Source organism: Acanthochromis polyacanthus, chromosome 14, assembly GCF_021347895.1.
Source record: "Acanthochromis polyacanthus isolate Apoly-LR-REF ecotype Palm Island chromosome 14, KAUST_Apoly_ChrSc, whole genome shotgun sequence".
In the NCBI taxonomy this organism is placed as follows: domain Eukaryota; kingdom Metazoa; phylum Chordata; class Actinopteri; family Pomacentridae; genus Acanthochromis; species Acanthochromis polyacanthus.
The window spans coordinates 6,598,474-6,607,866 of NC_067126.1; the positions used below are offsets into that span (position 1 = coordinate 6,598,474).

At 43.8% G+C, this 9,393-nt stretch overlaps 1 protein-coding gene and 1 long non-coding RNA gene across 2 annotated transcripts in view; both read right to left on the reverse strand.

The window, feature by feature from the left end:
- The window catches only part of LOC127537186 (uncharacterized), a 624-nt gene extending 144 nt beyond the window's left edge, over positions 1 to 480 (reverse strand). The window contains exons 1-2 of the long non-coding RNA XR_007946806.1: positions 358 to 480; positions 1 to 274 (exon numbers count right to left, since the gene is read on the reverse strand). The exon at positions 1 to 274 is cut by the window's left edge and continues 144 nt beyond it. This is a non-coding gene — a long non-coding RNA (uncharacterized LOC127537186). The remainder of the gene's footprint in view (positions 275 to 357) is intronic.
- A 1,471-nt stretch (positions 481 to 1,951) lies between these two features.
- LOC127537250 (olfactory receptor 4N2-like) lies at positions 1,952 to 2,890 on the reverse strand. The gene has a single exon (XM_051959397.1). It carries the CDS (start codon positions 2,888 to 2,890, stop codon positions 1,952 to 1,954), a length of 939 nt encoding a protein of 312 aa, XP_051815357.1.
- Between the last annotated feature and the right edge of the window lie 6,503 nt (positions 2,891 to 9,393).

The following is a 9,393-nucleotide window of genomic DNA, read 5'->3' on the forward strand; positions in this document are numbered from 1 at the left end:
GGCAGGGTGTTGCTCTCCTCTAATAGTGGTAATATTATGAAGAACAACACATGCCACAGTAATATCACAGGCCCTCTCAGGGGTCACCCTGAGGAGACGTAGGCTCTGGAAACGGGCTTTCAGCAGGCCTATGGTCATCTCCACCCGGGCTCTGGTCCTGCAGTGAGCCCGGTTGAAGTTCTGTTGGGGGCCTGGTTCAGGGTCAGGGTATGAGGTCATCAGCCTGGGTTGGCATGGTAACCCCTGTCACCCAGCAGAAGGCCATCAAACTCTCCTGTAATGTATAGTGGATACATCAGAGCATATTAAAGGAGAGAGACAAGAGAATTCTATTGTGAAAATCTTTAGGCTGCTGACCACGCTGCAGTCTGTTGCTCAGGTTAGACTCTCCATAAATCCTGGAGTCATGAACAGACCCAGGTCACGTGGCCTCCACATTAGAAATGATGTATGCAGCATCACATATGATCTGGACAGTGCAGAGAATGACAGATGTTGAACTATGATGCAGTCTTTAACATTTAGAAACAGTCGTCAGTCTACCTGTAGCCTACCTGCACATTTATGCTGTGAATGGACTTCCTGTTCATGATGTGAGGGAGCTGTGATGGGGATGTGTGTGTGCATCTATGCAGCCAATCACACTGGGAAATCCTAAAAGAAATTAAAATGACTAATCCCAGTCTGAGGCTGCAGCACAATGTCATTAACAGAATATGATTTAAAATGAATTTAACAGATCTCTACATCATTCACCTGCAATCCTGTGGAACTCCTCCTTTATGTTCTGACAGGTTTATGTCCACAATGACGAGTAAAAGTCGTTTCAGAGCCAGGAAAACTTTTCTGACTGTTCTCCATACAGTTGTCTTACTCTGCATTTCCGACATTATATAAAAACTTCCATTTGCAAAGAACCGCAGTGCAACACACAATATCTGCTGGATGTGAGAGCATGACTGGTTGGTAATGTAAATGTAAGGACGGATTAGGTTGTTTATGTAGATTATGGACTTAAAACGATTACGAAACGGTACCGCTCAAACCGATAATTGTCCGGAAACGCGAGAACATTTATGCTCGGTCTGATAACAATCTACCGATGAATATTTAATTATCTGTGCAGTAATGCTGCTCCTTTATTCACTGGATCGTTAATAAAAGCTGTTTTACGCCAAAACTCGCTCGCTTACTGACTGAATGAATGAGGAAATGAAACAGCGTGTGTGGCTGAAAGAGGGCGGAGACAGAGAGAAACTCGAGGTTTTCTCAGATAAACCTGCTGCCGACCAGGTTCAACTCATAGAGTCTGTTACTGCGGTAACTGACCGAGAGTTGAAGTTACCCCTCTTTGTGAAACAGGCTCGAGTTACCCCTCTGTCTCAGGGTTAAGTTACCTCGCTTTGTGAAACGGAAAACTCTGAGTTTCCCTCATTTCAGGGTTAAGAAACTCAGAGTTTTAAGTGAACCTGCTTCGTGAAACAGGCCCAAGTTTGTCTGTGCTTTATACACAAAATCTGACAAATTCTTCCAGCTGTTGGGTTTAAAAGTCACAGCTTGCTATAAAAATGAGGAATTTGTCTGAAATGATCATGTGCAGGAGTAGACAGTAAAGCGCTTGGTGTAAGGTAAACAAATTCTGTTATGTACAATAACATGTTCACCTTTAGTTTTCTTAAGACCTGAAACATTAATGTCTGCATTATTATAATTTTTACTATATCATGGAATTGTAAATTTAAACAAATACACTTTGAAATGTTCATCCTGTGATCAATATGCACTTTATTAATACAGGCACAGTCAATTATACTAATGCAGAAAGGCACAGGGTTAATATTTACCAATTAATTTCATGACAGTTAAAATATTGTAAAATACACAGAAAAACAATCAGAATGAAAGTTGTTCTGATATTTTGTTTCACAACAGCAGTAAAAGTGATTCCACATTAGAAATCAGTCTTGATGATTTGGGCTTTGCAAAACAGCATTTTGAGGTGTTGAAAAATTGCTTTCATTTTGAGCCCGTATATAAACGGATTAAACAGAGGATGATACAGAACTATTTGTAGCATCATTATCAAACGTGCAGTTTTTGGAAAATCAGCGTCCAATCGAGCTATGCTCACATCGTATACAATCAAAAATGAGAAGCTGATTAATACCAGCAGGTGAGGCAAACAGGTCTCAGCAGCTTTTTTTCTGACTTCTTTACAGCTTCGATAGGATATTACAAGTATTCTTGCATATGTAAAAACTATGAAGAGCAGAGGGAGTATTGCGAGATCCAGTAAACAAACTACACCAAAAATATGAATTGTTCTTGATGCAGTACATTGAAGTCTGTAGATTGCATTGTTACAAAATACTGAATTTAAATTGAAGTCACACAGTTTTGCTTTAGCGCTCAGTATGGTTTGGACTGCAATGTGAGAGGCAGGTACAATCCAGCACAAAATCAGGAAAACAGTCACAGCATTTCTTGTCATGATAGTTGGATACTGCAGAGGTTTGCATATAGACACATATCTGTCATAGGCCATCGCTGATAAGAGCAAGAATTCAGAACCACCTAAAGAGTAAGATGCAAAAAGTTGAAAGAGGCATGCAGGATATGAAATGATCTGTTCTTTAGATAAGAAATCAGTCAGAAGCTTTGGGTAAACCGTCGTGCTGTAAAGGACACAGTTCAGTAGCAAAGCTGCAATGAAAACATACATGGGCTCATGGAGGTTCTTGTGAATCCAGATCAGGAAGACAATAGTAAAATTACTGCAGATTATCAGAATATATACTGCAAACATAGTTATAAAATAAAGATATCTGTATTTGTCCATTTCCACAAACCCACCAAGTTTTATATGAGTAACATTTAACTCATCATCCATTAATGCCGTTAAAATCTAAATCCTGAAACAGACAGAGTGTACATGAATGACAGAGAACGGTTACTACCTGTTATATTGAAGTGCACGTACCTGAATTTGGAAAGTGACTGCTACACTTCTTCTAGAAACAAGTGTGAGGGAGGTTTTTTATCAGGTTGCTTCTTCGTCCACTGAGGATCTCTGCTCTGGAGGCCTGACGCAACACCATCATTCAACCTCCTTTACCTGACAATGTTTAATTTTTTACCTCCGCTAGGAGGTTATGTAATCACCGGAGTTTGTCTGTGTCCGTCTGTGTGTGTGTGTGTGTCTGTCTGTCTGTCTGTCTGTCTGTTTGTCTTTTAACAGCATAACTCAAAAAGTCATGGACGGATTTTCACCAAATTTTTACAGGATGTCCGGAAGAGCTAGCCTAGCCGCGCTAGACAACCCACGGCAACGAATTTAATTCTCTGCCAGGGAGGGTCTAGTTACCCTCCATAAGGCTCGAAGCTGGATTCTCCTAAAACTGGCCAGACCAATCACCATGAAGTGTAGAGTCAGAAGGCGGGCGTAACGAAGTGACGACAGAGGCGCGACGATTCTGACAGAAACAACCGGCGCACAATAAACAGTTATCTTTCGACTCGGCTTTGGCCACAGCCCTTCAAGATTTGAAGCTAAAATTCAGCTTGAAAGATAAACAAAGGACGGCACTTAAGTGTTTCATTGAGAAGAAAGACGTATTTGGACTTATGCCGACGGGATATGGCAAATCCTTAATATTCCAGTTGGCTCCGCAGCTCCGCTGGTTGGGAAGCTAATGGGACTTAGCCACTCAATCCGCCGGTGCTCTCGGAACCACGTCAGCCTATTCATTGCGTTGATTGGTTGTATACCTGCCCAATTGCTGCAGAGGGATTTGATAGACAACCTTTTAGCCCGCCTCCCTCCCTGTCGAGCTTCCCTAGACCCTTGTGCCGTCAGAAACATGGGATCTAGCATGGCTAGGCTGCAGAAGAGCAAGAGCAAGAATCGATTAGATTTTGGAGGTGATCCGAATCACCGTCTGGATCCAGGAATTTTTTGAAGCTCTCTCTCCAATGGGGTATATGCCCGAGCTAGACTGACGTACTTCCGCTAGATTCTCAGACAGTGTAACCACTTCCGGTCACTCGTGTAGCTGCAGAGTAGCTATGGCGTTCTTCAGAGGCTCGCTCCAGGATCTGCCCATAATAGCGATTAACGACGTAGGTCGTTTTATTCAAGCATCGACAAGAGCCGCATCGAGTAAAAAAAGCAAGGGATTCCAACTTTAGGTTACAAGCTACATTCACAAGTACCAAGGTAAGACCCGAAACGGTGTTGTTTTTAGCATTAGCTAGCATACGTCGGAGATTTATCACAATAATCAGGGTTACATATTCATAATAATGACATTCCAAGTAACATTACAAGGATCATCACTACTTTAATGTTATAGCTACTGCAGGAGTGATCTATTTTCCTCCAGAGCAAGATCAACCACTGCAGGATTTAGGAGAGGCGTAGTCATGGTGACCAGCAGAATTTATGCTCGCTGCTGCTGCCTCCTCCGGTGCATCCTCGGGCTCCGAGTCCACCGCCACTACTGCCGGTCCCTCTGTTCTCTGCCAAACCCCCGGTCTTTGTGGGGGTAAGAAAAAAGAGTTCCATTCAAACAGCGAGGGCACAACTCCTTTCTTCAAGAGCCGCTGCCCTGCTGTGTCACGGAAATCATCCGGAGTAAAATGCCGGCTGCAAACCCGGGTACGGTCGGTGATCGTGAAGTTGTCCCGGCGAATAGCAACTTTCCACTTTCTTCTCGTCTCGGGATCAGCAGGCACAGAGTGACAACTGAGAACAGAATTATATCGACTGGATGCCTGACACAGCGGAACACAACAATGCTCCGCTGAAGTACTATTTACCACTCGGTGCAGTTTCATTTTTAAAAAAATCTATCCTCCATCTAGTCTCAATATGTTAAGCCTGCAGTAGCTATAACATTAAAGTAGTGATGATCCTTGTAACGTTACTTGGAATGTCATTATTATGAATATGTAACCCTGATTATCGTGATAAATCTCCGACGTATGCTAGCTAATGCTAAAAACAACACAGTTTCGGTACTTGTGAATGTAGCTTGTAACGTAAAGTTGGAATCCCTTGCTTTTTTTACTCGATGCGGCTCTTGTCAATGCTTGAATAATACGACTTGCGTCGTTAATCATTATTATGGGCAGATCCTGGAGCGAGCCTCTGAAGAACGCCATAGCTACTCTGCAGCTACACGAGTGACCGGAAGTGTTTACGCTGTCTGAGAATCTAGCGGAAGTACGTCAGTCAAGCTCGGGCATATACCCTATTTAGAGATGGCCGCCATGACTTTTTGAGTTATGCTGTTAACAGACAAACAGACACACACACACACACACACACACACACACAGACGGACACACAGACGGACAGACAGACAAACGGCATGGCGGAGGTATGCGCTCTCCGAGTGCTTTTCTAGTTTATTTATGTTTTGCTCCTGTCACACTTGTACTCACTGTGGACTCATTTTTCACTGTAAAACTAGAAAAGCACTCGGAGAGCGCATACCTCCGCCATGCCGTTTGTCTGTCTGTCTGTCTGCGTGTCCGTGTGTGTGTGTGTGTCTGTCTGTGTGTCTGTCTGTCTGTTAACAGGATCACTCAAAAAGTCATGGACGGATTTTCACCACATTTTTACAGGATGTCCGGAAGAGCACGAGTAAGAATCGATTAGATTTTGGAGGTGATCCGAATCACCGTCTGGATCCAGGAATTTTTTGAAGGTCGAAGGACAATTGAGAAATTGCCTGGCCGCCTGGTGGCCCAAAACATCACAGACTGCCCTCTCCTCACACTTGAAGAGCTGCACCGCTCCCATTGCCTCTGAAAGGCAGGAAAAATAATCCAGGACCCCTCTCACCCAGGACACCACATGTTTAATCTGTTACCGTCAGGCAGGCGGTACAGGTCAATCACTGAAAGGACAAACCGGTTCACAATTTCTACACAACAGCAGTAAGAGTCCTGAACAAAGGCTAATAGCCTTTGTTAATGTGAAATGTGCAATATACACCACTACCTCTTATATTATAACTACCTCATGTCGTTCAATGCACCTTTTATCGTATTTCTTACACTGTCTTGCACTGACTGAAGGGCTTTTGCAATTTCTTTGTACTTGTTGCAATGACAAATAAAGTTCTATTCTATTCTATTCTCTATAATCAACTATCCACTCTCACAGGAAGAGTAACACAGTTGGCTGGTCGACCCTCGTCTTTCGCTCCTGTGGTCATACCTGCTCCGATCACTCGTCAGGTTGTTCCGTCTAAAGAACCACATGTTCTTGTGCTAGAACGTTACAATAGGGATTTTGGCTGTTGTCAGGACTTTTTGACGCAAGTTGCTCTCATGTTCGATTTACAATCCCGATCTTATACAACTGACAGAGCTAAAATTGCATATTTAGTGAGTTTATTGTCTGGTACTGTTAGGGACTGGTGAACTGGGTTATGGGAACAACACTCCCCCATCTGTAATGCCTATGCTGCTTTTGTGTCTGAGAAGATTTTTGACCACCCAGTTTGCGGCATCGATGCGGCCGCCCGGTTGTTGACACAACACCAAAACCCCCGGAGTGTCACTGAATATGCAGTAGAATTCAGCACCGTGGTCTCAGAGACTGGCTGGAATGACGAAGCACTCCGTGGTGTTTTCTGTAAGGGCCTGCAGGAGGTCCTTAAAGACGAGTTTGCCATGAGTGATGAGACATCTTCTTCAGAGCAGTGCATGAATTTATCTATCAAGTTCGATAATCGCCTGTGAGAACGACACCATGAGAAAAAGTCCCGGTTCTGTGGAGGGCCACCAGGGATGCTTCCGCTAACCCAAGTTCACTTGCCATCCTCTTCCCTTGCCGAACCCGAACCTACACAACTTGGCTGGGCTAAACTAACTCTTGAGGAGAAGGAACATTGGAGAGCTGCTTGACTGTTTGTCCTGTGGGATATCAGGTCATTGCATTGATGTTTGTCCTCGACGTCCATCAAAAGATTTGGCTCATCAGAAGGTGGGGAGTTCCTGGTGAGCCACACCTCTACATCATCCCCACAATGGTTTCAGCTCAAGACCACCTTTGCTGGAGGTCCGAGTCCCTGCCTGTTTCTGCACCAGTGGATTCTGGAGCAAGAATGCTTGCTTGATAGCAATTTAGTTACAGAACTTTGAATTCCTACAGTACCCTTCGATCAACCATTAGTTGCCAGAGCCTGAAATGGCCTTCGTCTAGCCTAGGTGACACAGAAGACTGTACCTGTTGATCTAATTGCGGCTGATAACCATCATGAGAAAATAACCTTTTGTGTCATCAATCTTTCTGAACCCCCTTTGGTCCTGAGCTATCCCTGGCCTCAACGTCATAACCCTCAACTGAATTGGAAAAAGGGAAAAATGTCTGCATGGAGCCCTGACCGTCATCAGCACTGCCTCCAGTCAGCCTTGAGTCCTACAACCCCAGAAGCTCCATTATCACCAGAAAATGTTAACTTGGATGCTGTACCTCAGCAATATCATGACTTAGCCCCTGCATTTAGCAAAGCCTGTGCCTTGTCCCTGCCACCTCATTGTCCCTAGGATTGTGCCATTAAGTTACATCACGGAGCAGCACTTCCATCTAGTATTCCCTGTAGAATTTGTCCAAGTCGAACAAGCAACGAGACACATTCGGGACTCTCTGGCAGCTGGTATTATCTATCCTTCTTCTTCTTCTGTGGGCATGGTTTTTTTTCGTGGACAAAAAGGATAAAACCTTCCGTTCCTGTATCGATTTCCGTGGCCTGAATGAAATCACGATAAAGAATTCCTACCTCTTACCCTTGATCAACTCTGCTTTTACATCATTACCGGGAGCGCAAATCTTCACTAAGTTGGATCTGAAGGATGCATATCATCTCATCAGGATTCGACTAGGAGATGAGTGAAAATTTGCTTTTAACACCCCTTTGGGACATTTCGAGTACTTAGCGATGCGGTCGACGCTGCCTGACCTGATCCCAAGGGGGTTGATGCTGTCTCACCCATCCTCGAGGAGCTATGAGAGTCCTCATCTGTTCCCAAGGGAGTCGATGCTGCCTTGCCTGCGCTTGTCCCAAAACGGTCCCGCCTCGACCGCCGGCTGCCTGCTCTACCGCCAAGAGGTCCCGCCCTTCATCTCGATCACCAGAGCGATCCCGCCTCTGCCTGTCCGGCCGACCAGCATAACTGCACTTCTGTGTTTGGCATAGTTTGCGGCGTGCGTGGAGCCAGCCCCTGCGTGGGAGACTTTTGGTGTCGTTCTTTCCAGACCTCGTTTCGGACTAGGGACTTTTTCCAAATTGAAGCAGCATGGCTACCACAGCATCCTGCAGCGACATAGTAATTCCATCCGGTTTGCGTTTGTTTAGACCATCATTTATTTTCAACAGAACAATGACACCAAACACACCTCCAGGCTGTGGAAGGAATATCTGACCAAGAAGGAGAGTGATGAAGTACTGCATTAGATGACCAGGCCTTCACAGTCACCTGATCTAAAACCAATGCAGATAGTTTGGGATGAGATGGAGTGCAGAGTGATGGCAAAAGGGCCAACAAGTGCTCAACATCTCTGGGAACTCCTTGAAGACTGCTGGAAAACCATTTCAGGTGACTACCTCATGAAGCTCATGGAGAGAAGGCCAAGAGTGTGCAAAGGAGTGATCAAAACAAAGGGTGGCTATTTGGAAGAATCTGAAATATAAAACATGTCTCGACTTATTCCACACTTTTGTTTACTCCGTGATTTCATCTGTGTTCATTCCTGGTTTTGATGCCTTCAGTGAGAATCTATAATGTAAATATTCATGAAAATAAAGAAAGACCATTAAATGAGACGGTGTATCCAAACTTTTGACTGGTAGTGTATATGTGTATATGTAGTATCAAATACATGCATACCACTTCAAAATGACTAATGTGGACATTTTTAAAAATCGTTGTAAAATAAATTAAATGAGTTCAACTCATTAATTTTCTTTACATTATAATTTCTGGCATTATATCTGTGTCATACTGCACATATATGTCTGACTTCCCTCTACTTCCAGCCATGGTTGTTCTGTTTCTATTAAGGTGCAGGACTTTGTTTAACAGTGAAAAATGAGTCCACAGTGAGTACAAATGTGACAGGAGCAAAACATAAAAAAAAAAATTAACCATTGTTAGGAAAAGAAGGTTGAATGATGGTGTTGCGTCAGGCCTCCAGAGCAGAGATCCTCAGTGGACGAAGAAGCAACCTGATAAAAAACCTCCCTCACACTCGTTTCTAGAAGAAGTGTACCAGTCACTTTCCAAGTTCAGGTATGTGCACTTCAATATAACAGGAAGTAACTGTTTTCTATCATTCATGTACACTCTGTCTGTTTCAGGATTTAGATTTTAACGGCATTA